General features: G+C 37.8%; 3 protein-coding genes across 3 annotated transcripts in view; all 3 read right to left on the bottom strand.

Annotated features, from left to right (window-relative positions):
• Positions 1 to 1,023, bottom strand: part of LOC140137223 (uncharacterized) — a 56,285-nt gene extending 55,262 nt beyond the window's left edge. Inside the window, exon 1 of the mRNA XM_072158874.1 lies at positions 912 to 1,023. The gene's annotated coding sequence lies outside the window, so the exon portion shown is untranslated. The remainder of the gene's footprint in view (positions 1 to 911) is intronic.
• LOC140137222 (zonadhesin-like) lies at positions 5 to 25,589 on the bottom strand. The gene is made up of 20 exons (XM_072158873.1): positions 25,553 to 25,589; positions 24,810 to 24,914; positions 23,972 to 24,079; positions 22,305 to 22,421; positions 21,176 to 21,381; positions 20,211 to 20,318; positions 17,682 to 17,837; positions 16,536 to 16,692; positions 14,816 to 14,989; positions 13,527 to 13,729; positions 12,231 to 12,402; positions 10,961 to 11,175; positions 9,879 to 10,139; positions 8,301 to 8,439; positions 7,086 to 7,271; positions 5,496 to 5,710; positions 4,300 to 4,483; positions 3,322 to 3,501; positions 912 to 1,055; positions 5 to 21 (listed from the first exon to the last, which is right to left on the bottom strand). The coding sequence occupies exons 1-20, from the start codon at positions 25,587 to 25,589 to the stop codon at positions 5 to 7; spliced, it is 3,084 nt and encodes a 1,027-aa protein (XP_072014974.1).
• Positions 24,810 to 25,631, bottom strand: part of LOC140137221 (uncharacterized) — a 73,885-nt gene continuing 73,063 nt past the window's right edge. Inside the window, exon 12 of the mRNA XM_072158872.1 lies at positions 24,810 to 24,914. The gene's annotated coding sequence lies outside the window, so the exon portion shown is untranslated. The remainder of the gene's footprint in view (positions 24,915 to 25,631) is intronic.

Here is a 25,631-nt window from a genome sequence, read left to right as displayed (position 1 = left end):
GAATTTACATAGTACGATTACCTGTACAAATACTGTAAAACACTTACATTTTGCAAGTACTTTATTTCGCGCATTGAGAAAAAGCAGGATTTTTTGAGGGTTTTAAATTCGTGATTTCAGAAGATTTACTGTTAGTTTCAATGTAAATTTTATATTTCGCGGGGGATTTAATTTCGTGAATTTCAGGTCCTCGCAAAATGGGCTATTCCATTTAAAATCCACACTACCCCTGTGGAAGATTTAGCTAAACTCTTCCTCAGTGGGAGTATGAGTTTTGAATAGAATAGATAATTTGGTAACTTCCATTTGAAATACTCACTCCAGTTGTGGAAGATATATGTTAAGCCATAATACAGGGGGACTGGGGGAGTATGGGTTTCAAAATGATTAACCCTGACCAATTACATTTGAAAAACATACTCCCCCTGTTGGAGATATTTTCCAAAATCTTCCACATGGGTAGTGTGGATTTCAACTGGAATAGCCCAATTTGCATATTAAATGCCTCGCGAAATTTAAGTGTTTTACAGTATACACATCTACCCACAGGACATTTAGTTACTGCAAAGAAAGCAAGCAAGCAAGCATGACAGAAACAGGGGTGTGAGAGGCCTAAGACAAAAAACAGGAAAATTGCTAAAATAGCTGAAAAAACAGCGTAAAATCAGGGTAAAAACATGGGCTGAAAACACATAAATAGCTAAAATCAGCTAAAAAGTTGAACTCACACACCCCCGAAGAAAGAAAGCAAGCAAGCAAGCAAGCAAGCAAGCAAGCAAGCAAGCAAGCAAGCAAGCAAGCAAGCAAGAAAGAAAGTGAATCTATGAGTATGATAATGTTATTTTTTCAAAGCAATACTCTTAGCTGAGAAAAACATGATGAAATTCTCTTTACTAAAAAAATCTGCTTACCAGTACAGAGTTCCTCAGATTCATCATAATTGTCAAGACAATCATATTGAAAGCCATCACATAGCCAATCTTCAAGAATATAGATACCCTCATAACATCGGAAATAGCCAGGTTTGTAACAGTAATCTGAGATTTCACGTATATCTGAAATATGATAAAAAAAGACATGTGACAGCACTGGCTATATGAATTATTCAGTGATAATATGAATTATTCATTGGCAATAAAGGTCAATCCCCATTGCAGCCTATTGACCATGAACTATTATACAAATATTGACTGCTATGAGGGGCATGGTTAATTATATAGGCCCAAGGTAATCTCAAAACCATGCTAGGACCCGAGGCGCATATAAAGCAGTCAATATTTGTTTTATATACCTCATTAATATAGATTTTTGTCATCGGATTGGTTAAAAGGCCTATGTTATTATGGCCATGGTAAAATTTACAAAGAAAGTTTTTATCGTTATGAACTGATCGCGTCACTGCAACTGGCAGGCAGCGCCTTTGGGCCGCGTGCGTAATCCGAACACGCCATCTCGCACGCAGAGTTTGATTGGGACGCACACCGCGATGATGTGAAAATGACTATGCCCGGGGAATAGTTCAGTTTTTACGTAATTCTTAAAAATGAGGGCATAGCTAATTCAATGACTGCACTTTTAACCAATCAGATAACCGGAATCTATTATGAGGTATATAATTTTCAATATTTCCTAGGTAACTAAACATCCTACATGGTGATAACTATTTCTTATCTGACTGACCAGCAATTTGAGACCATTTTCATTGAATTTCTGAACCATGTGTGGCCACAAAAACCAACCACCACCTCAGCTTTGAACTTTTTGCTTAGAACAGTATGTCACAGGTAGGTCAAACTATACTTTTCTGAGCCCTCGAGACAAGAAAAACACTTTGGTTTTAGCAAAATTTGAGCAAGTTTAAAATTTGACTCCTGTATTGACCTTTAATTGACTCTTACTCCCCTTGTAATTTGGTCTAGTAAAAGACATCCTTATATCAGTCCCAGAACAACGCCAAATATGGATTAAAAGACCTTTGACCTTGGATGTACAACAGCATGTTATGATCTAATGGGAAACTGTGCACATCAACAAACACCATTTCTATCAAAAAGGCAACGGCCGATATAATTTGAAACCACATAAATTACTAGAGTTGGTTCTTCTCTTGGATTTGGACCAAGCTTTAGAATATCGACTGTTGCGTTTTGAAATAAAACAAACCAGAAATTAATCACCCATTGTAAAAGATATGGCACATGTACCGAATACATGTACATACATTGGCTGACCTTGTGGATTTCCTGGCCCAGCCATGCTAACCACATAAGGAGATTATACGATTAACCTAGTGCAGCTATTGTCATAGCAGGGTATTATTATGTAATACTCCTGATCCATATTTGGCACTCTCTTGGACTGTATATAGCACTTCAAAAAATTCAATTACATAGTGAAGGTCCCAGGTTCAAATCCTGGATGGTCAATGAAATTTTTTCACTGGTTGTCATTTATGTATGTGGAGACTTGTGTTAAAAACCTTTCTCATACTTAAATAGTGATTTGTTCGGCTCAAAATTAAAGGAGTAGTTCATAATCCATAGCTTCATCCCCCATTTTCTCAAAGAAAGGTGTGGTTTTTATACCTCTGGAAAGCTCTGGCTACATACTGTTTGTGTGCAAAAAAGATTGTGCATATTCAAAATCATCAAATTTGTATTTATGTTCTGTTAACAACGAAAGTGGTCTATGGAGCAATATATATTCATGCATAGCTTGCAAATGCTTGGAATCAACTTGAATTTTGGGAATAAAAATTTGTTTGACTATTTACTCAAACACACCATAAAAAGAAGATACTAAAATCACTAAGTACTCTTTTAAAACGTAATGTTTGTGTTCAAAAAAGTTTGTGCATGTTCAATATCATCAAATTTGTGTTCAATTAACAAAAAAAGTGGCCTATGGAGCAATGTAATATGTGACACGATCTGTTCCATGGGGGCCAAAGGAGGCATTTTTGAAAATTGAGTTACTATAATTATTACCATGTAAAAACATTAGCCTATCATATACACCAAAGGTCTAGCATACTTAAGTTCTAAAGTTATGAGGTTTTGTGATGTGTATTTTCTTATGTCGGTTTCAAATTTACCGCTTTGGCACCCATGGACCAGATCGTGTCACATATATGTATTCATGCATAGCTTGCAAATGCAAATGAAAGATCAGAATTAAAACATACCATAAAAAGAGGATGCTCAAATCACTAAATACTCCTTTAAAAGGGGACATTATGACAGAGAAAAGTAACATTTTGTGGGGAAAAATACTACAATCTTATTGAATACATAATTGCAGGTGTTGCAACAGTAAGCTTACCACAGCATAGCTCTTCACTCTCATCATAATTGTTATTGATACACAATTCTGGGTTAGTTTCACAGACTACATCAGCGTTATCAATGGCACAATCATCTGGGAATGCATCACAGAAATAGTCAGAGTTGATGCACTTGTTGCTTGGTTGTGCACACCGGGATTGACCTGAGCGGCATGGAACTGAAAATTGAAAATAATTGACAAGTATTATTAGTTATTCCCATCATTGTGTCATTTTATTCCTACTTATAAACTAACACTACGATCCACAACATGCTCATCTATCAGGGGCAGTTCTTTAACCCTAATACATTAGTATATTCTTTGAATGACCTTTGAAAATTTGGGTACTAAAACTCATACTCTGCAACTTGAGGTCAAATTTTGTACTATGATTATTTAATTGAGGTTATTGAACTATGCCATTGGGATGAGGTCATTGTGTTCCATAGTGTAAGAAGTATCATTCGTTTTACAAAATTAAATGGTTTATTTAAACACCCAGCGCGTAATTACAGTGCCGGTGATTCGCTTCTCTCACAATCTCCGAATAGCCAGCAACAATATAAAGCTCTTCTAATTCGCCACTGCTGACAGTGAGTGTGTACTTGTGGAAATATCCTGCTTCTAGACCACTGTGTACCAAGAAATTAAACTTACCAGGACTATTTAACCTAACCAGGCATTTAAATGTATAAAGTAGGCACATGTGTTGTTGGGTTTTTTTTAAACAAAATTCCAAGATGACAAAATGTTTGCAAACATGTGTTTTTTCTTAGATACTGCCACAATACAGGCAGGTTTTTAAAATTGAGTTTAAGTGGATTATTCCTGGTAAGGGTGGATCAGAGGAGAACACAATCTAGCGGTGTTTGCACTCAAATAATTGAGACAAATAAAGCTGACACACAAGAGACATGGTATGGGTTCTATAAAAGAGATCCCAGGGCTTGATATAAAGGGTGTCAACCCACTTACCAAGGCATAGCTCTCCATTGCCTGAAAGTGCTTCAAAGCCTTCTCTGCAATAGCAGTCTCTGGTATCATTCCTTACTTCACACACAGCATCCTCATGACATGCAAGTACTTCACACTCAACCATACCACCTTCTGTACATGTACAGCGTTCACCACAGCCAACTGGTACCCAACTGTCATCAACCTGGGGGAAATTGAAGGGGAAAGGAGAGACATGGGGAAATGTTCAATATTCGAAATAACTTATAGACCGCCTAATATAAAAAGATAAAATCAATGTTCAATTGAGTCTTTCCTTAACCCTAACCCGCCTGAATACTACAAAATACTACTTGATATATGCGCTGTTCGTGCATGCATCCCACGTGGTGTGATGACGCAATCGCCCTAAGTGATATATAGGCACGGTTTCGCTGGCCAGCGAAGCCCAAGACCCGTGGCAAAGTGTCGCCGACCGAGTGCTTGGCATGCGAGGGTCTCGGGTTGAATCCCACCCAGAGCAAACAACTTCTTTCCTTCTTTCTCTCTTTATTCTTTCCTTCTTTCTTTCCCTTCCCGTCGCCGAAAAGCCCTTAGGGGGTTAGGGTTAAAGGGCTGATATTTGTATTATCATATCTTGGTAATTTTCAGAATAATTCTGGTATACCCTGTGGACAAGTATAACCCTAACCCCAACCCTAACCGTAAAAAATAGGGTGCGCAGGGTAAACCAGAATGCATGTATTGAAAACACCTAATTTTCTAATAAAAATATAAAACCACAAAGACCTGGTCTTTGATGGGTGATTTTTTGTTTGTTTCAAAAACTTAAACAGATATGGGTAAAAAAAGCCTCACAATTCCTACCTATCAACACCGGGGGGTACTCAAGTTTGGTTTTAGTAGGGGTGTGCTGCTGAGAATTTTTAAAAAAACATCTATATATACCATTTTGGGCTCATCGATATACCAAAAGTCAAAATTTTTGGCCAAATTTAACCCAAATTGCCAAAAGTGGGCTATTTTCTGAAAAATTGAGAAAATTTTGAAAAAAAGACTAATCCATATACCAAAATTTGCCTGGAAAAAGGGGTCATTGATATACCAGAAGGCCGAAAATGCTATCCACGTTTGTGGCACGTTCCTGTATGGTCATTTGTACTGAGCACCCCCTTCCCCAGCTATCAACACCCCAATCTGTGAGTGTGTCTACTCACTTCATAATAGAAGCCTTCATACACACATCCACAAGCTGATGATTCGACACAATCACCACCGCCATCAAGATAAAAGCCTGGATCACAGAAGCAGCCTTCCAAGCATGCATCTTCTGGACAGGATAACGAGAGATTACCATTCCTGAAGTCTCCACAACTAGCTGGACAGGCAGAACCACATGTACTGTAGGTGGAGTTGGCTGGACAAGATAATCCTGGGAAAGAAGATACAAATATCAAGCAATGAGATATGTTGAGAGAGTTTAAATTTAGGTGTGAGAAGGCAATAAAGGCAAACTTCAATAAGTAAATATACATAATGAGAATTTGTACATATACATAATGATAATTTGTACATATACATAATGAGAATTTGTACATATAAATAATGAGAAATTGTATAGGAATCCTTATATAATAATTGTTAACTTTCGACATTGCTTGAAAGAGCAGAAATCATATGATAACTGGCATCTTAAATATCAAAAGCCTTACAGGGTTTGGTAAATAAATATATAGTCTGTCTCGTCTCAAGTTGAGAATAATGCCATGTTGGATTTTGCCATGACAGATTCAAATTATGCACGCTAACCTATATCCCACAGGACATATACAATTTTTCTGTATGTTGGTGATGCAACCGCATAAATGCACTGATTTGAATCTGCCACTGCAAAATCAAACATGGCGTTACTTTAAACTTGAGATGAGTATTAACATTTTATGACATTTTTCATCAGATATCAATGAAAAAAGCTTATTCCCAAAATTCTGATTGATTTCAATTTTGTGTTTGCCAGTTATGCATGATTATGTTTATTACACTGCTCCATATAGGCCACTGTGTTGTAATTTCGTTCTGTTAACCAGAACGTAATACAAATTTGATGATATTTTTGCGAAACAAATTAATTTGAAATTAATTTTTTGTATATAAACATTATGTAGCCAGAGGTTTCCAATGGTATAAAAATCAACTTTTTTTGAGAAAAGTGGGGAGATGAGGCTGTGGATCACAAAATGCCATTAATGTGTTTGTGTTTTGATACATATTTTTAGAACATTCCGCATGTGAAATCCTGTCATAATGGCGCAGTAAAACACAGGCACCTCAGAATGTGCAATATGATCCATGACAAAAGTCACATCCTATATGCATATTTTCTCGAGTCCAACACTTTATGGGACGTCTATTTTTCAGCTGTCATAAACTAACAAGTATCACACAAAAACATACACAGTTGGTAGACATGGGTTATTCCAGTTGATCCATACACCCAAATGGAAAACATGACCTTAAACGTCCACACAGGGAGTAAGAATTTCAAAAGGGATTACCTGAATGGGTGACTCCATTTGACATCTACACTCCCTATGTGGGAGATTAAGGTCATGTCTTTCATAGGGGGTGTATGGATTTCAACTGGAAGAGCAAAATGATGGATTCAGTCTAGGATTTCCAACCACACTTTTCATTACAAAATGCTAAATCATCACTGTATTAAGTAGGAATTTGTATTAACTTACAATTTAAGTTTACATTGCAAAAATATTTAACGCCAAGTTTATGTCCTGTAAGTCTCTACTCACCACAAAATGATTGTGATCTCCAAGGGTCAACTGCAACTTCAGCGTCATTACATTCAGTGAGGAAATTCTCTATCACATTGCAAAGAGCATCACTATTAGGATAATCCAAACATGCTTCAGACCGACAGAAGTCAAAGTAGTATAGACCACGTTCTGGCATGAGGAGTATGCACTCAGCAAATGGACCTTTAAGAAAAAAGCAAACAATTTAAAAGACACACACCAAAAACAATATGACTGCATTTGCGTATCACCAATGTTTTTTGTCTGTTCTTTTTTTCAGTGTAAATCTTTATACAACAATTGGAAGGGTGAGATGTTGGAGGTGTTGAGGACAACTTATGACTAAGATCTCAATTCTTATCATCTTCAAAAGATGCCATATTCAAACTAATTAGCTTCTCAGATCAAAATTAATTTTTTCCTTGCAATATTAATTTTCCATATAATTCACAATAAGATATGTCACTGCCATTGCATCTAAAATTAGGTAATAAGTTTTTTTTCTCAACCCAATATTTCCTTGAAAGAAGAACAGCATTTTAATCCTCCTGAGAGCCCATGCTAGTTCGCGTTCGACCAGTGATGAATATATCAAGTCATTTTGTGTATGCTGCATGCCAAGGGAGGCCCTTCAATATGAAATGGATATAGGTGTAATAAGGCTGGCACTTTCGCAGTAAGGGGCATTTGGTATGTGAGAGCAAAATGTAAAAAATATGGGGTCATTGGGAGAGAACATGATTTTTGGCATTCGGTGAGAGCAAAATGTAAAATATATGGGGTCATTGGGTGAGAACATGACTTTTTTTAAATGGAACCTTTGGGTGAGAGCCGAAACAGCGCCACAGAAACCTCTAACATCGAATTTTTAGTTCTAAATGGCTTCAAATTTCTTTGTTTTTTCAAAATAAGTAACAAAACCAGTGATAAATGAAAGTTGCTGTTCAAATTGAATTTGTTAGAGTTTTTATGGTGACAGATCAAATGGAAAAATAAGGGGTCTTCAGGTGACAGAGCATGTGTTCGTAAAAAATATGGGGTCTTTGGGTGACAGCGACGCTGAAAAGGGGGGTCTTATACTCTTAACAGCCCTAAATATGCGTCGCCTCCAAAGTGGGAGTGCCCACGGGCTACATGTACATGACAGGTAGGTACCATGCATGATGGCTACAAATAATTTGAAAGACCTGTAGTGTTAGTGTACTACATTACCTGTTGTATTTACGAGTATAGAGCAATCCTGTGTGGCACTATCCAACAATGTTTGATTATCACAAGCAGCTGGCACCTCTGCCATTTCTATACATTCTGCATTGTACACCCAACTGTTGATGAAGTTAGTCGCAGATGCCTGTAGGTGACAAAAAGTCCGGTATAAATATCAAATCACATTTGCAATTTTCATAACCAAGTAGTTTCAAGTTTATGAGATATTTTGACAACAGAAAATGTCCCTTTAACCCTAACCATACTAAACATCACAAAACCACACTTCACAAAGCATATGCACGGGCAGGTATCCCACGTGATGCGATTACGTCATTGTGGCCAGGCAAGCTACATCCCAAGGTCAAGGTAGGCCCATGCATGTGTCTGGTACCCAAGGGGTGCACATGTCTGACACCTGAGGAGTCAGTGGTTCAAAACCGCACCCGAGAATAAAAGTTTTCTCTTCTTCTTTATTTCTTCCTTCCTTCTTTCCTTCTAGCTAGGACGTTAGGGTTAACACATGTTTTCCGATACCCGATGCCCGTGACTGATTGCAATTGATGTGCAAGAGCTTGAAGCAGTGACTTCTTGCTTGCCCTCCTTGTTGCATGCACATTAATGCAAATCTGCACATGTCTCACAATCATTCAAGAGCTACTAAACTGGGCTCAAAAAGAAAATAATTTTTCACAAGTTCATATCTTAAAATCCTGTCCATCAAAATGAACCAAAATTACCCACAGGATTATTTCAATACTCTACTCTAAAATATGTCAGTAACCAAGCAGTTGCCCAACTGACACAACAGGAAAATGCACTGACATGGAACAGCCCATTTGATGTGTGTGTAAAGCAATTGTAACAGCAATGTGGACTTTCCTGTCTCAGGATTGCCTCACAAAGTAGCACTTGTACCCAACGAACACAAACACTCCCCGTCATAGGCGAACCTGTGCACCCCAACACTCTCTCAAGAATACCTTCATTTGTTTGTTTTGACATCTTCATATGCCTTAAACTCTATGCTGCTAAAATTTCCAGGCTGTGACATGTGATACAACAAACGGTTCCATGCCAGTATATTTTTCAATTTGATCTAAAGATTTTCAAGATATGACCATGTGAAAAATTATAAGATTCTTTTTGGGCCCAGTTTATATACCACAGTCTGTAGCGGATCACGGTGGCCTAGCAGTTAAGTGTTCAGACTCATGATATTAAAGGCCCAGTCCACACTAGTATATATCCATCATCGTGGTCGTAATTATCCGATTATGACACGCTCATGGTAAATGAATGATGAGAGTATCTACACGGTCAGCGCCTTGTCATCGTGGTCGTAATCGATTCAGGTTATACACACACTATTGCAATTATGAAGTCCATTATTAGTAAACATGAATACAACAAAATGCGAACTCAGCAATTATGACATTGTTGTGTGGGAGGAATAGTGGACCCCCAACACACACAGCAACATTACACATGGAAGAGTCTGACCCCAAGTTATTTCGAAAGACAGATTGGCACTCCGGCCGGTGAACATGTGCATGATCCTTAACCTTACTGTTCGGTACTTACCAAATTTCCTTCAGGTGTTATGAAATCATCATTTGGGTCAGAGTTGAAGTTGCCACAGAGTCCACATGTCTCGCCCATGTAATCCATATGAAGTCGGCTCTTAATAAAATGTCGACCATTCCAGAACACTGTCAGGCCAAACCCAGTTTTGACTTTGATTTGACGTCCAGATCGTCGTATCTTTAAGTCGCCTAGTCGCACTGGAAGAGAGACTCTGGCTTCATCAACAAACACTTTATATCCAGGGCCAAGGATGATTTCCTAAGAAAGAAAAATGACATGAAATGGACACATTATTCTTCATCCATTATCGATGTTTGTGAAAGAAAATTTTGAAGCTCACTTGTTCAAGTGAATTTCTCAAAATGGCACACTTGGTTGACTTACGGATTTGAATAATGCTGCTAAAAGAAATTTAGTTAGGTAGCTATTATGGTTGGAAATATCCTTAAAAAAACTGAAGCAAAATTATACCCTTGATTAGCGACAATCGAGAGTAATAAATTTTGTTCCACAGGTTGCAATTTCCGAAATTGAATACCAGAATTTGATCTCAAATACCAGGACAGCTCCGGGGACAGCTCTCGACGCCTGCTGTGCGTTTCTCCTTTCGCATGTCAACACATTAACTTTTTCAGTCCCTGTGAATTGCAAGAGGGCATATTGTATGCAGCCCAAGATACTATGAAATAAAATCACTGAAAAAAATCACTGAAATCTGAAATAAACACTGAAAAGTGTAACACTGTAATAATCACTGAAACAATCCAGCTGTGAATAGTGGCCAAAGATGACAAGTTGACAAGTGTGTGTTAATACACCCTTTCATGCCCATAGCAATTACTAACTGTCAAAGCTGAAAAAATTCTGGCTTCACAAGTTTTAAAGACCTGTTGACAATATAAAATTTCAGGATGGAAACAGCATGGGCATGTTATCACATACAACACTATGGAGAATCGAAACCCAATTGTAACAATGAGGCTAGTGCATCAACCACTATTATAAAGCCATTCTTCTATACATTAAAAACACCATTTGATAAGACTCTTCAAAAAGAAACAAAAAATCATATTTCTTACATAATCTTGCAGTATAATCAGCACACTATCAGTGTAGGTGTAGTTACTGTTGATGTGTGATTCTGTATTCCTGGTGATGATTTCAAATGTTCTGTTGTCAGCAAGACAATCTGCTGCAGTAAACAGGTATTCACACTCTCCAACAAGATCATAAGTCTTAGCATCGTATGTCCTGAAACGAGGATGACCCATGCTGAAGCATCGGCCATAAATGCCTATAAAAGAAAAATGGAGAAAAAAATATATTAATTTGACTAAGTACTAGAGAAAACCAAAAAGATAAAATAATAAACTGTTATAAAACTTGAATTTGTAATTTTTTCATACTCAAGAGTCTCATTTCTGTCTGTAGTGTTCAAGTAGGATTAGATTATTTTTTATCTAGAGTGGGACTAGATTATTTTTCCTTTCAATTTGTTCTATGATGAAAGGATTCATGGTTGTTTTATCTCTCTCTCCCTCTCTTTAGACCAGAACATTCTTACCACCTTTTGCAAAATTTGGAAGATTCCTTTCTACAAATCTTCCTTAATGTGGGCCCTTACAAAAATGGTCTCTTTCATATGGCCAGTTTAGAGTGCAATGTTTTGAGATCTTCTTTCCCAGTTGCTACAAACGTTATATATTCTGTTATCCATTGCAATTTTCAGCTCTCCGATGCTGTTCTCTGGCCAGACTTTCTGCTCAAATGATAAACTTTCACTGTTTTGTTTTTCAACATATTGTTAATGCAGCAGATAAATGCTATAGTTTTGGGCTATTCCAGTTGAAATCCATGCCCCCCCCCCCCCCATGGAAGACATGACCCTAATCTGTGAATTTCAAATGGGGTTACCTGAATGGGCGACTCCATTTGAAATAATCTATACTCTAGATTAAGCTCTTGTGTTCCATAAGGGTTGTATGGATTTCAGCTGGAATAACCCATTGCAAACTTTCACACAAAATGTCCAATTATATTCGCTGTCATAGTGCACATTACAATATGGCCATTGCCAGGTCAACTGGATCACGCTTTCTTTGTTACGAACCACTGATCGAAATGATCACAACACAAAGCCTATGGCATATTAAAATTCGGAACAGGTGTATGAGCCCAGGCTTGGAGCAGTAAGCAATGGTTACTAATGTGCACTATGGCAACGAATACTGTGTTACAACTTGCTTTTTTAAACATAGAAAATCTTTCATATCTTGTTTGCATTGCAACAATACTGTGAATAGAAAAAAAGACAGCAAAAGAATGCCTGCCATATTTTTGTATACATACTTGTGCATTCCACACCATCACCGGTGTAGTACTGATTACAATGACACCCATAGACACCCTCTTGCAGACCACAGAATCCATATCGACTGCATGTGATGCTCTCACACATTGTGTTGCCATTGCTGCAGGTGCAACGCTCAGAGCAGCCAGATGTTGTGAAGGTAGAGCCATCCTGAATGGGATTAAAAACCATCAGTAATTAGTGAATTTTAATTAGTGAGTTTTTAGCGGGTTTGATGTCAGACAAGTTTATTAGAACTGTCAAGCTTTCGCCAGGAGTAGCTCTGACTTCTCCAGGACAAAGTACCTATGAGACATGCAGGCCACCCCACCCCTTGCCTACTGATGGCTCTGAAAAGATCCGTTCACTAAAGTCTGTCCCTTGTCAACAGAGAACAAACAGACCTTACTTATCTGCCAATGTAAAATGTTTGGTGGCTCTGAAAAGAGCTGTTCACTGAAGACTACCCCATGTCAACAGAGAACAAGCAGACATGGCTGTTACTGTATTAGGACTAAGTCTTTTTTATTTGATACAACAGCTGCAACAACTATTCATTATTCAATCTGGTTTTGAGTCATTTTTATCTTTAAATAAAATATATTTGACGTCAACCATAATTGATTTTACATCACATTGCTGCCAAGCTTTTGATAATATCATAATAAATCAGTATTATTATTTTAGATTTCTACTTCAAGTTTTGTCTAAAATATTTGATGTGTGGTGCAACATCTGCAGTTTTTACCTGTCATTTCAATTTGCAATTAGCTTCTAAATAATTGTAAATTAGTAACTAGTATGATAAATACTTTTTATTAACCCTATCAGCACTACTGGCACAATTATTGGCCTCTAAAAATTTTATATATCATATATTGAGCCAATCAGAAATATGGCAAAAATAACCAGTTGGGCTGAAGGGGATTAATCTTAATATTGCTAAGAGATCTAAAAGTTCCATCTTGTAATTAAACAATCAGGGGCTTTGTAGTAGTTTGCACAAGCTAAAGTTTTTGTCAGAGAAGATCGGCACTTGTTTACATTTTGAGAGCGTGCAGAGCGTAAACACGGAAGTGGGGTTCTGATTGGCTGAATCAATCGTCTGACAATCATAACAACAGACCAATAATCTGATTGGCCGATTGTGCGTGAAATCATTGGTCGGCGTAGATCGGCGCCCTTAAAGTGAACACAAAGCTCTGCGTATGTCGCTCATTAACAGGGCGCTCACGTCAATCTGAGCAAGGGAGTGCCGTTCTTCTCTGAAACCCAGTGTAATCAGCACTACTCACAGCATAATATCTTCCATCATACATGCAGCCACACTGGTCCTCAGGAATACACTGGCCACCTTGCGACACTGTTCCATTAACACATTCACATCCTTCTGAGCAAAACCCTGGACAAATGCTGTAGTCTACACTAGGTGACATACAAGTTGCCTGACACGGATTGGCGCATAGACTGTACATACTGTTGGCTGGACATTCAAATGCTGTAATATGGCAAAGAAAATATCAATGGTAAATTAAATCTTTTTTCATTAATTTGATTTTGAAGTTATTGACTACTAGTAATGATAAAATTATATTGCCAACTGATGGTCAACAAGGAACAAAAATATCCTTAAAGATATCCTTACAAAATATGTAATGTTTAATCTGTGCACAAACCATTTTGAAAATATTGTGGGCTATGATAATTGGTGCAAAATGATTGACCAAAAACTGGAAAAGACGTTTGCCCTCCACTGCTTTTGGTGGCCCATTTAGGCAGCTTTGAACTTTCGTCCTGCATCTTGAAAATTAACCTGTGATTTTGTCACCTTTGAGCTTGAACATTAATTTTAGTCCCATTTTCAGTGAAATTTCCTGCAAAAACAAATCATGAAGTTCTTGAAGATAATTTTTGGATGAAATTCACAAAAGATACTATTATTATTTTAAAGTTATATTTTTTGATGATTTTTCTAAATTTGTGCAACATTTCAAGTGTTGTGCCCACAAAATGAAATGAAATTTTAATTATTCAATCAATAATTGCCTCTTTAACTTTTGTTCATCCATATTCAGTGATGCCAACAACTGTGACTTAAGTGCACAATTGGGCTATTTGGCGATCACTCTCTGCTACTCAAAAAAACATGCCACTGCTTGCCTAAAATTGGGCTACTTTTGCAAGTGTTAAGCCTCAGCAGTAATTAGACGAATATCGTATCAATTTAGCCAAATTATAAAAGTTTTGGGTCTCTGAAGTTCCAAATTGCAATTAGCAATGGGTTTTGTAACCATTTATTGATCAATCAATATCTTCTTATTTAGTACTGGAAATTTCTAGTCAAGAGCTTTTCTGCCAATTGGGTAATTTACATTCACAATTCAGGTAAAACTGTCTCCATTGGGCACTTTTTTGGAATCTTAAAAAATTGGGTTACTTGGGAATCATTCACTTCAACCTGGCAAGCCAATTTGCCATGTCTTGGCACTGAAACGTTTTGGCAACACTGTCCACATTGCAGAAATGTATTCATTGTTTATTTGTCAGAATTTAGTTTCCTATGCAATAATAATCATCTACTTACGGCAAAAGATATCCGATCTCCACGGCTCAACGTCATAGCCATACCCTCCGCAGTAACTAGCAAAATTGGCAATGATATTACAGTGGGCGTCATCCTGCATGGCGCATGCATCATACAGACAAGATTGGTAGTACAATTCAGCTGCCTGTGTTGATGCACAGGAACCAAATGGACCTGGAAATAGAACACACAATCAACATGAAACTTTTGATTTTTTTTCCTTTCATAATGAAAGGCTCAGAAGAAAATCACATCTATATCATTTGCATTTAACTTTGAATTAACACATTCTTCCTCGTTCATCTATAGTTTGCCCTAATTTAAGGCTAAATTAGCCTTTTTTTTATTTTTATTTTTTATTTTTTATTTCTCACTCCTATATACATTATGTAGTCCACAATCTCATTCATTACATTTTCAACACGATCAAAATCATGTTTAAGACTCCACTTTCTTGAGTTAACCCTTTACACTACCAAATTCCTATTTCTGCTGGACCCAGAGGTACTGCTGCACAGCTATGGCTACTCCAGTACCAGTGCAGTACCAATTCAGTACCAGTGTATATATTGTACATGCGATTCCAATGTGTAATCTAAGGTACCAATGAAGTAATAACTGGGAAGCAGTGTACCTATGGGGGTGGCAGAAATAGGAATCTGGTAGAGTGAAGGAGTAATTTTGTTTTCACTGATTTGATAGAAAATTCTGGTTTGATGCAAAATGTCAAACTATCATTTTCATTATTATTATCATTATCATTATTATTATCAGGGGTAGATATAAAGAGCAAAAGGTTTCCAGCTGGCCCAAGGGCAAATCCACTGGCCCAGATTTGTGGTTAATATTGTAACATGTCATAAATTCATAATCATGCCAAAATCCCAACTGGCCCACTGGACCATCCAGACAGAAAAGCTCCTGGCCCAACAAGCAAAATACTTGCCAGGGCCAGCAGGCCAGTGACTAAATCGACCCCTGCATTATTATTAAACCATAAATGTACAAAACATTTGAATGGTACAGAATATCTCAATGCACATAAAACAAAAAAATATGAAAAATAACAGTAAACAGTGAATTAGAATTCTTAGAGAAAATCAAAATTAAGAAAGTTATTGATAAGCATCTTTGAATAGATGGGGTTTGAGCCGATTTTTTAACTGATCAATGGTAGCAGAGTTCCATAGTACCAAACAACAATGACAAATGCCCATTCTCCATATATATTGGTGCAATAAGGACATCTTGTAAGTGGTCTTCAGGTCTGACCTGCCTTGATAACTCTCAGATCCATTCAATTTTATGATTTTAATACATGAAATTTTCAATTCCTGAAAATCTCTACATCAATACTCTCATCTCCTATAATGAAAGACAAAGATAAAAAGACTAGTTTGCATCTGACGTCACTGTCAATCAAATTCTCTACGATCCTTGATTGGCTAATAGCGCGTATAAGGAAGGTAGACTCATCTGGCTGGTGCCGATCGGATAAAAGGAATAGCAGTGAATGGCGAGGATGGTGAAAATTACGTACTTTTATAAGGCGAAAAGCATCTTAAAAAAGACCTAACTTTTGAGATGGTTTGCATGTCAAAAGGTGCAAAATTAACAATAAGGCGCCCGGATATACCGCCGCGTTCAGCAAGTCATCATCACGATACTTGTAAACAAACTGTGCTCGGAGTTTGATTCTTTCATTATATAATCTACTTACCTGCTGTATTTGTGATGATACTGCAGTATTCTTCTGCCAGTGTCCGGTTTTCAAACCCATCGCATGGATCAAGTCCAGCCGATTCATTAGATAGGCACATTCCATCTTCAGGTAGAGGATAATGCCAACTGTTACCAAAGTCTTCTTCAGTTTCCTCCTGCAAATGAAAAAGAGCAGATTTTGGCACAATGATAATTGATTTTTAAACATAAACCCTAACCATGGATCATGACATGCTAATAATTAGGCTGAAATCATAATGTGATATTCCATTTAAATCCATATACCGTATTCATTCCACTAAGCGCCCAGGGCGCTTAACAACGTCATTTTGGGTCGGCGCTTATTTGTTACCTTGTTTTTAGTCATCAATCACCGTCTGAAAGTATTTAGTTACTCACAGTTAGTGCGCCCTCACAATATTATGTGTCTTAATTTAATATTATATTGACAAAATGTTTTTGAGGGCGCACTAACTGTAAATAAATGGTGGCCGCCGCGCCAGCAAAAAATACGAATTTGAGACAGAATTAGCTCAAAGTTGGCCTTTTAAAGGCATTTGCAGGTGGTTATTGTGAAGTATTTTTAATATCTATACATCTGCCCACTATGAAATAGCGTCATAATTTAATTTTGGTGCACATTTTGGGTGCTTTTGATGCTCAATTTCCCTCATGCATGCATGTAAAATCACTCGACAGGTAAGCTTACTGGAACTATTTTGACAACATTGGATGGGCGGTTAATAATTTCATATTGTGTTTGTTGCAAAGTCGCTGGGTGGGCGCTTATTGGGGCATGGGCGCTTATTGGGGCATGGGCGCTTATTGGAACGAATACGGTACCCCCTATGGAAGACATGTCCTTTATTTTCCTATTTTTCACACAGGTAATGTAAATTTCAAATGGGGTTACCTAAATGGGGGATACCATTTGATATCTAGACACCCTGTGTGGGAGATTAAGGTCATGTCTTCCATAGAAGGTGTATGGATTTCAACTAGAATCACCCAATTTTTGGAGCCCCTTGTATTCCCATCCCTGAATCTTCAGCCTAAAGGCTTCAATTTGTATCTGGTATAACACACCCCATGAGGACTATATATCCTTCATATCCCATACATAGCAAGCCAAATGCCTACTTACCAGAGTGTTATTGGGGTTCAAGAAATCATCAGTATCATCGCCATTGTAGTTACCGCATAGTCCACAGGTTCTGTCCATGAAGGATGAGTCTATGAGCACATCAACTGTATTATCACCATCCCAGCGAACTTCAAGACTGAAGTTGGTCCTCAATACCTGTGGAAAAGAGGACATATTAAAAGTGTATTTGGTACTTCTGAGCATTTTTTTGAGTCTTCTCAATGTTGATATGTCTCCATTATTTCCTATTTTTTCTCCAGAATAATTTTTATTTAACTTTCAGAAAGATTGAAAGATGGATCAACTGATAAATGATTAATCAATTGATTGATTAAAATTGATATTGATTGATATTGATTGATTGCTATTTTTGATTGATATTGATTAATTGCATTTTGTTGATTGATATTGATCAATTGATTGGTAAATCAATCACTCAAATGATCGATCAACCAATCAATCCCAATCAATTGATCGGCTAATTGATTGACTGACCCAACAGTCATCCCAGGTCCCTCCATTTCCATAAATAAACAGCAAAATTACAAATCAGATCATCTTTCTACTATACTAAAATAATGAGCGAAGTGTGTCTGTCTGTGTGTGTGTCTGTCTGTCCGGCTATGCGTTGGCAGCGCTTCGACGCATCAATCCGATATTTCGGATATGGATAGGTATCGGGAAAAGCCTGTTGACCGGTGGTTTTGAAGGGCCCTCGAGGTCAAAGGTCATCTAGGGGGGAAATGTAAATGATTCCCTCAACTGGATACCATGAAGCAATGAAGTCAGTGCATAAAAAGAAAAGTAGAAATATTTGGCCACCTGTCCCAGCTGTCATTTCAAAACAGTGAACACCACAATGTCTTCCCAGCATTCATAGCTGAAAATAATTTCTAAATTTCAAATGCATGTATAAAATAAAACTGAGGGCTTTGAAGGTCAAAGGTCATCAAACAGGTCATCTAGGGTCAAAGGTCATATAGAGGTCATTGGGTCATAGTATACTATACTAAAATAACCAGGGAAGTGTGTGGGTGTGTGGATGTCTGTGTGTCTGTCTGTCTGTCCGGCTATGCGTTTAGCAGCGATGCGACGATCGATCCGATATTTCGGATATAGATAGGTATCGGAAAAAGCATGTTGACCGTGTGGTTTTCGAGGTTACCGGAGGTCAAGGTCAAAGGTCAAAATTTCAAACTTTGTCCGATCGGGCCCAAACTTGGTGGGTGGAATCCTTGATACGAGGGGAATATATGCGCAAAATAAAATCCGAGGTCAACCGAGGTCAAAGGTCATTACGGAGGGTTCAAATTTCAAACTTTGTCCGATCGGGCTCAAACTTGGTGGGTGGAATCTTTGATACCAGGGAATATATGAGCGAAATAAAATCCTCGGTCAACCGAGGTCAAAGGTCATTACGGAGGGTTCAAATTTCAAACTTTGTCCGATCGGGCTCAAACTTGGTGGGTGGAATCCTTGATACCAGGGGAATATATGCGCGAAATAAAATGCGAGATTCAACCGAGGTCAAAGGTCATTATGGAGGGTTGAAATTTCAAACTTTGTCCGATCGGGCTCAAACTTGGTGGGTGGAATCCTTGATATGAGGGGAACATGTAAAAATATAATCGAGGTCATCCGAGGTCAAAGGTCATCCAGGGCTGCATTTTAAACTTCGCCTGATTTCGGGTAAAACTTGGTGAAAGTAATTCTCCATATCACGGGAGCATGAACCGAGGTCACTCAAGGGCAAAGGTCATATGGGGTCAGTATGCCCAATTGGGCTTAAAAGTGGTAGAAAGAATCCTCGATATGAGGAGAACATGTCAAAAAGTCAAAAGGGTCATCAGGGGTCAAATAGCATTGCCATCAGTTACTCTCACAGCAACGGGTGAACTAGTACTAATAAAATAATGAGCTCTGTGTGTCTGTCCGGCAATGCGTTTTGCCGTGCTTTGACGCATCGCTCCAATATTTCAGACATAGATGGGTACCGGCGGGCGCTATTTATCGGGTAGTTTTAAAGGTCATCGGAGGTCAAGGTCAAAGGTCATGGATTTCAAACTTTGTCCGATCAGGCCCAAACTTGGTAGGTGGAATCCTTGATACGAGGGGAATGTATGCCCAAAATAAAATCGAGGTCAACCAAGGTCAAAGGTCATTACGGAGGGGTCAAATTTCAAACTTTGTCCGATCGGGCTCAAACTTGGTGGGTGGAATCCTTGGTATGAGGGGAGCATGAAAACATTATATAGAGGTCATCCGAGGTCAAAGGTCAAAGGTCATGGATTTCAAACTTTGTCCTATTGGGCTCAAACTTGGTAGATGGAATCCTTGATACGAGGGGAATATATCTCACAACATCAGGGCTCTCACAGCTGCAGGTGCACTAGTTTTTCTAAAATTCCAGGCAGAGTATTGTCATCAACTGTATTGTTTTGTCTTTTTAACCCTAAATTTTGGATGTTGTTGTACATATTAAACAGTTTTTAACAGAGTATTGTCAGAAATTCTTTATTTTGCACTCACCAAAAGTCCATCCTCTTGAAGAATTTCCAAACCAGGAAGAGGTGTAGCCGGTGCCAATGCTATTTCATCATCTATGGTGAATTCTTGCTCTTGTAAGAAGTCAATTCGCTGTGAAAAATACAACATATAGGACACTGATTTTACTATTTGTAATTCCATAAAGTGTATTTCATTAAAGCATTATACATTTATCAAACTATAGCTTCATAAATATCCTTTAGCAGTGGGGGAATTGTGACCGTGCCCTCCACTTATGAAAACCCTGCACACACCACTGTTGCATCTCAATTTAAAAACTCCAAAATTAGATCAACTCAGATCAAGATTACGATACAAAGTATTGTATAAACCAACATAAGAACAATGTATATCTAACCTAAATCAAATTTATTTTATAAATGGCCTTTACACACACCAAGTTGTATCGATTTTCTCCCAAGCTATATAGTAACTTCCTCTCCCAGATAATAGAATGTCACATACTGGACATTTCTTTTCTGCCCAAATATATTTAAAATCAAGCTAAAGCTAGTCACTAACTACTTTATGCCACATAAAGGGTTGCCATGCCAAACCTGCAATTTGGTAGCTCAATTGGATGACTTTTGACAATTTCCTGTCCTATAAAAACTAATGATTAAGAAAAAATTGGGTGACTTTTCAACATTGGCTCCCGAGACTTCCAGTAGTTTCCTGCCCCATAGAAACCAGTGGTTAAAAAAAAATTGGGAGGACTTTTCAACATTGGCTCCCGGGACTTCCGGTAGCTTCCTGTCCAACAGAAAACAATGGTTAAGAGAAAAATTGGGTGACTTTTTGATGATTTGACCTGAGATTTGAGCTGAAACTTTCTGGCAACCATGCCACTTACTCTCCCAATGGTCATATCGCTAGATATTAACAACATTAATACTTATACAATGGAAAAATGTAGGATCAAAATTAAGCCAATAATATTAACTTACCATTCCAAAGACAAAAATGTACAGCTCAGTGGTGTAAGCCACAGATGGTTTCTCCACTGGTTTTGTGTTTTTCTGGATGACTCTGTAGATGGGATCTTCAACACACTCCTGAGAGAATACATACTGGCAACCTCCCATGTAATCAAAGTAGGTGCCATCAAATGAGATGTAATGGGGATCCCCTGAAGCATGACAAATGCCTTGCTCTGCAGCAAAAATAATCAAGAAAAACACAATTATAAACATGTACTAAATTTAATGTTCTTTTGCATCAGTGGTCAAAAGTGATGTATCTTTGTGCTTCATTTTTGACAAGATTTTAATAATCTGATCCATAAAAAACCGATTTTTGCATATTGACATAAAAAAAAAGTCATTCATAAGGCAACACACAAAAAAAACATGTTCTTCGGTTGGATGAACTTGCCAAGTAGGGTAGATCGGTTGTGTTTATTTTCTGTAAGAGATAATGCCCCTAAAATTTTTGCAAACATTATAATGAACATTTTCTGAATTTTTTCAAAAAATTCTGTCAAAATTTCACACAGCTGGCCAGTAGAACGGTGTTGTTTTTTTCGTTACCTAAGAGTGAAGACTCGAATAGCCAAATTTGTAAGACTATTTTCCCTCCCATTTTGCCTACTTTGTAGCTATGCTTTATAAATCCCCTTTTTATCCTTCCAAACTTGACATGATTATGATTGGAAAATTTACTAAACTCTCAATATACCCACACCCTTTCACAGATGTGCAAATTAGGGGTACATTCATATATTTTCATGACTAAACAGTTGTTTATGCCCTAAGGCCGCTGGCGGATTTACCTTCATTTTCCCTATCCTGGGATCGCACATCCGGGCCACAGGGCATAAACATTGTTTATGACCAGCTCTCTACCAATCAGAAACGCGGAAATCATGGAAGTAAGTATCATCAAACAACCTCTTGACAGGACACAGTTTGTCTACCCAAATTTGGCTGTACACTCATAAAATGACCTCTAAATATTTGGGTACAAAAACTCACACCTTACAACTTGAGGTCAAATTTTAAGCTTTGATTGTTGAATAGAGGTTAATGAACTTTGCCACTGAAACCATTTTGGCTCACTAATTATCTGATGACTTACCAGTCTCACAGCTTTCACCGGTAGCATTAGCTAGACAGCGACAGACATGATTTTCTTCATCAATTGTGAGACATTCACCACCACTACCACATGGGCTGACAGGTACACATGGCCCAGCTGAAACAAAGCAAACAAGTAACAGGGAAAATGAGATATTACCAAATCAGAGGTGCAAACAGTTGACACTTTTAGAAACTCAAATTTCACATCCAGTTTCAAGTGTGTTTTCAAAGTACCTTAGGGCAAACTTTGATATTGGTGCTATTTAAATGCAATTAAGACCAAACAATCGATTGATTGACTGATTGAATACCAAGTGTCTGCATACATAATCACTGCAACAAAGTCAAGACACAAAGACACTACATTAGGGCAAACTGTTTGATTTTGGTGCAATTTAAATGTGATTGATTGATTGCTTGATTGATTGCTTGATTGATCGAATACCAAGCATCTGCAACAACATCAAGTCACAAAGACAATACACGTTTTTATTGTTCTTAATTTCCCTTTTGAATTTGCTAAAAAATATGAACATTTAAGCGAAAGTATTTCATCTTTTTATGACTCACCTTTCCTGCCCCAAATATAAATTAATTCAAAATCACAAGTCAAATAACATGTAGGAGCAATTAAGCTTTAATGCAGCATGACTGAAGAGGTTCATCAGGTCTGTTGATTAAACAGCTAATTAAAGTTCTTTGCCAAGACCAAAGGAAAAACTTACGTTTTTCTGCTGACAGTTTCGCCAGAAACCTTCTGGCTTTCTCAAAGCGATTGATGTTGTTATTGATCCATCTGCTTGGAGCGGGAATCCCGGCCGGATGTTGTTGTTTTACCGTTAGTACTCCTGTCTCCAACGTCGGTCTTGAGCAGAGGATCAAAGATGTGGGTCAAGGAATCAGTATGGATTCGCAAGAGAGGAGACAACACCATGAACAGAGACGAGGGGACATTCTTTCTGAGCCACATCTTTGATCCTCTGCTCAAGACCAACGTTGGAGACAGGAGTACTTCCGTAAAACAATAACATCCGCCGGGATTCCCGCCCAAGCAGATGGATCAATAACAACATCAATCGCTTTGAGAAAGCCAGAAAGTTTCTGGCGAACTGTCAGCAGAAAACGTAAGTTTTTCCTTTGGTCTTGGCAAAGAACTTTAATTAGCTGTTTAATGCAGCATGTCATGAAAGTCTCATCTTCAAATTTTGTCATCTGAATACCAAGAATGCCGCAGGACTCCTCCTTTAAAATCCCCTTTCCATGGAAATGTCATCCAGTACACCACTGACAAATGTGGTTAAGGGTGTGCATGGCATACGTAGCTCTGGTACAAACCACCAACAGTGGAATGTTGAATACATGTATTGGGCTATTCCATTTAAAATCCACACTACCCCTGTGGAAGATTTTGAAATATCTTCCACATGGGGAGTATGAATTTCAACTGGAATTAACACATTAGCAGCTCCATTTGAAACTCACCCTCCTCTGTGGAAGATTCAGGTTGAATCTTTATCAGAGGTGCATGAAATTCAAGTGGAGTTGCCTAATGTGCTAATTCCATTTAAAATGCATACTCCCCATGTGTAACATATATTTCCAAAATCTTCCACATGGGTAGTGTGGATTTTAAATGGAATAGCCCATTTGAGCCATATTCCTTACCTATGCTACAGTTGCTGCCAAAGTATCCCTCAGCACAAATACAACTGAAGCTGTTTCCTTCCACGACACAAGTGGCACCATTTTCACAGTGGTTAGGATTGCATACATCTGTCAGCCAGAAAACAAAAACGAAAAACAGACTTAGCGAGGCGTGGTCTAATTTTAAACGTTCTGATGTCTACCATTAAGGCAATATGTTTTGAGTTGTATTGCTCCAGCAGTTTTGATATGAGAAGCAAAAATGTGTATAACAATGCCCTGTAAGATAGTACATAAACTTCGTCTGTCGGTATATTACAATTTAACACATTTTTGCTCATAACATATAGACAAAAAATATCTTGGGTGTTAAATTTTACTGGGATAAAGAACAACATAATTATGAGCTTTCTTCTGATACTAAAATATTGAAGAAGAAAAATGGGGAATGAGACCTTTAACTATTCGCTGTCGTAGTGCACGTTAGAATATGACCGTTGCTAGGTCAACTGGATCACGCTTTCATTGTTACGAACCACTGATCGAAATGATCACAACACAAAGCCTATGGCATATCAAAATTCGAAACAGGTCCAGGCCCAGACTTGGAACAGTAACCAATGGTTACTAACATGCGCTACGACAGCAAATTCTACAAATTGAATATGGACTAATCCGGTGGTCAGCAACCAGTGGTGTTCCTGCAGCGTACCAAGATGGGGTTCATACATGTTTTGTATACGTATGCAATGTTATTATTACATAGTCCATCCATTGCAGTAACTTCAATTGTCCCATACATATTCAATTGTGATGCCAGATTTATAACATTACCTTGAGTTTTTCCTGTTCTACATACCTATATCACAGTTAGGTCCTCTCCATCCTTCATAGCAGGCACAGGTGAATCCATCCCGACCGTTTATACAGTCACCATTTACACATGTACTGTTCATACAGAAATCTGAAAGGGAAACAATACAGGAACTTTAAAATGTGAGGAGTCATAGGATTGTATGAAACATGCATATCAACTTCATACCCAGAGAGCTAGCAAAAATGTTGCTTATTTCAAGGTCTTGTCCCTAGATTCAGTTCCAAAGATGCCTCCAATATTTCTTACGCTCAGAAAAATGCATATTAACCCCTGAGCACTACCTGCCGATCAAACATTGCCTCTGATTGGTCAATTACATGATATCTTCACTTTAATCACCAATCAAAATCGAGCTTTGTAAATAAATCACCCCAATTTTTTTGCATGGTGAAATTATTCTAACAATGTTGCTGATTGGTCCAATTGATAATGAAAACTTCTTTTTGGCCAATTGGCAGGTAGTTCTCATGGGATTAAGTGTTATTTTGTGGGATCATTATTGACACACACACTCCCACCCTTCTTTTGTAACCTATTATATAGTGATAAACCTAGCTGCACCAGATGGATTACAATTTTGGGTTTTCTTTAGGTCAAATACTATGGCAAAATGGCCTAATTAACAATTTTTGAAAAATGGATGCTATTAACTCAGGAAGGTCAATGTATATGATACCTACCTACATTGTATACTTCTATTCTAACCTGTAAACACTAATAAATACCCAAATTAGGATGAGCTATACTATTATGTTCATCCATCAAGCCTATGCAGGCTGAGCATCAATTATCTCTAAAAGATTA

The sequence above is a fragment of the Amphiura filiformis genome, chromosome 17, assembly GCF_039555335.1.
Source record: "Amphiura filiformis chromosome 17, Afil_fr2py, whole genome shotgun sequence".
Classification (NCBI taxonomy): Eukaryota; Metazoa; Echinodermata; class Ophiuroidea; order Amphilepidida; family Amphiuridae; genus Amphiura; species Amphiura filiformis.
Note: the sequence above shows the minus strand (reverse complement) of the source record. Positions and strands in the feature narration are given on the sequence as shown.

Coding starts and splice junctions, on each gene's coding strand:
- LOC140137222 (XM_072158873.1), bottom strand. CDS start 25,589: ATGGATGAACATAATAGTATAGCTCATCCTAATTTGG. Junction 8,440..9,878: donor TAACACCTGAAGGAAATTTG/GTAAGTACCGAA, acceptor TGTCACCTACAG/GCATCTGCGACTAACTTCAT. Junction 7,272..8,300: donor TATACTCGTAAATACAACAG/GTAATGTAGTAC, acceptor TTTTTCTTAAAG/GTCCATTTGCTGAGTGCATA.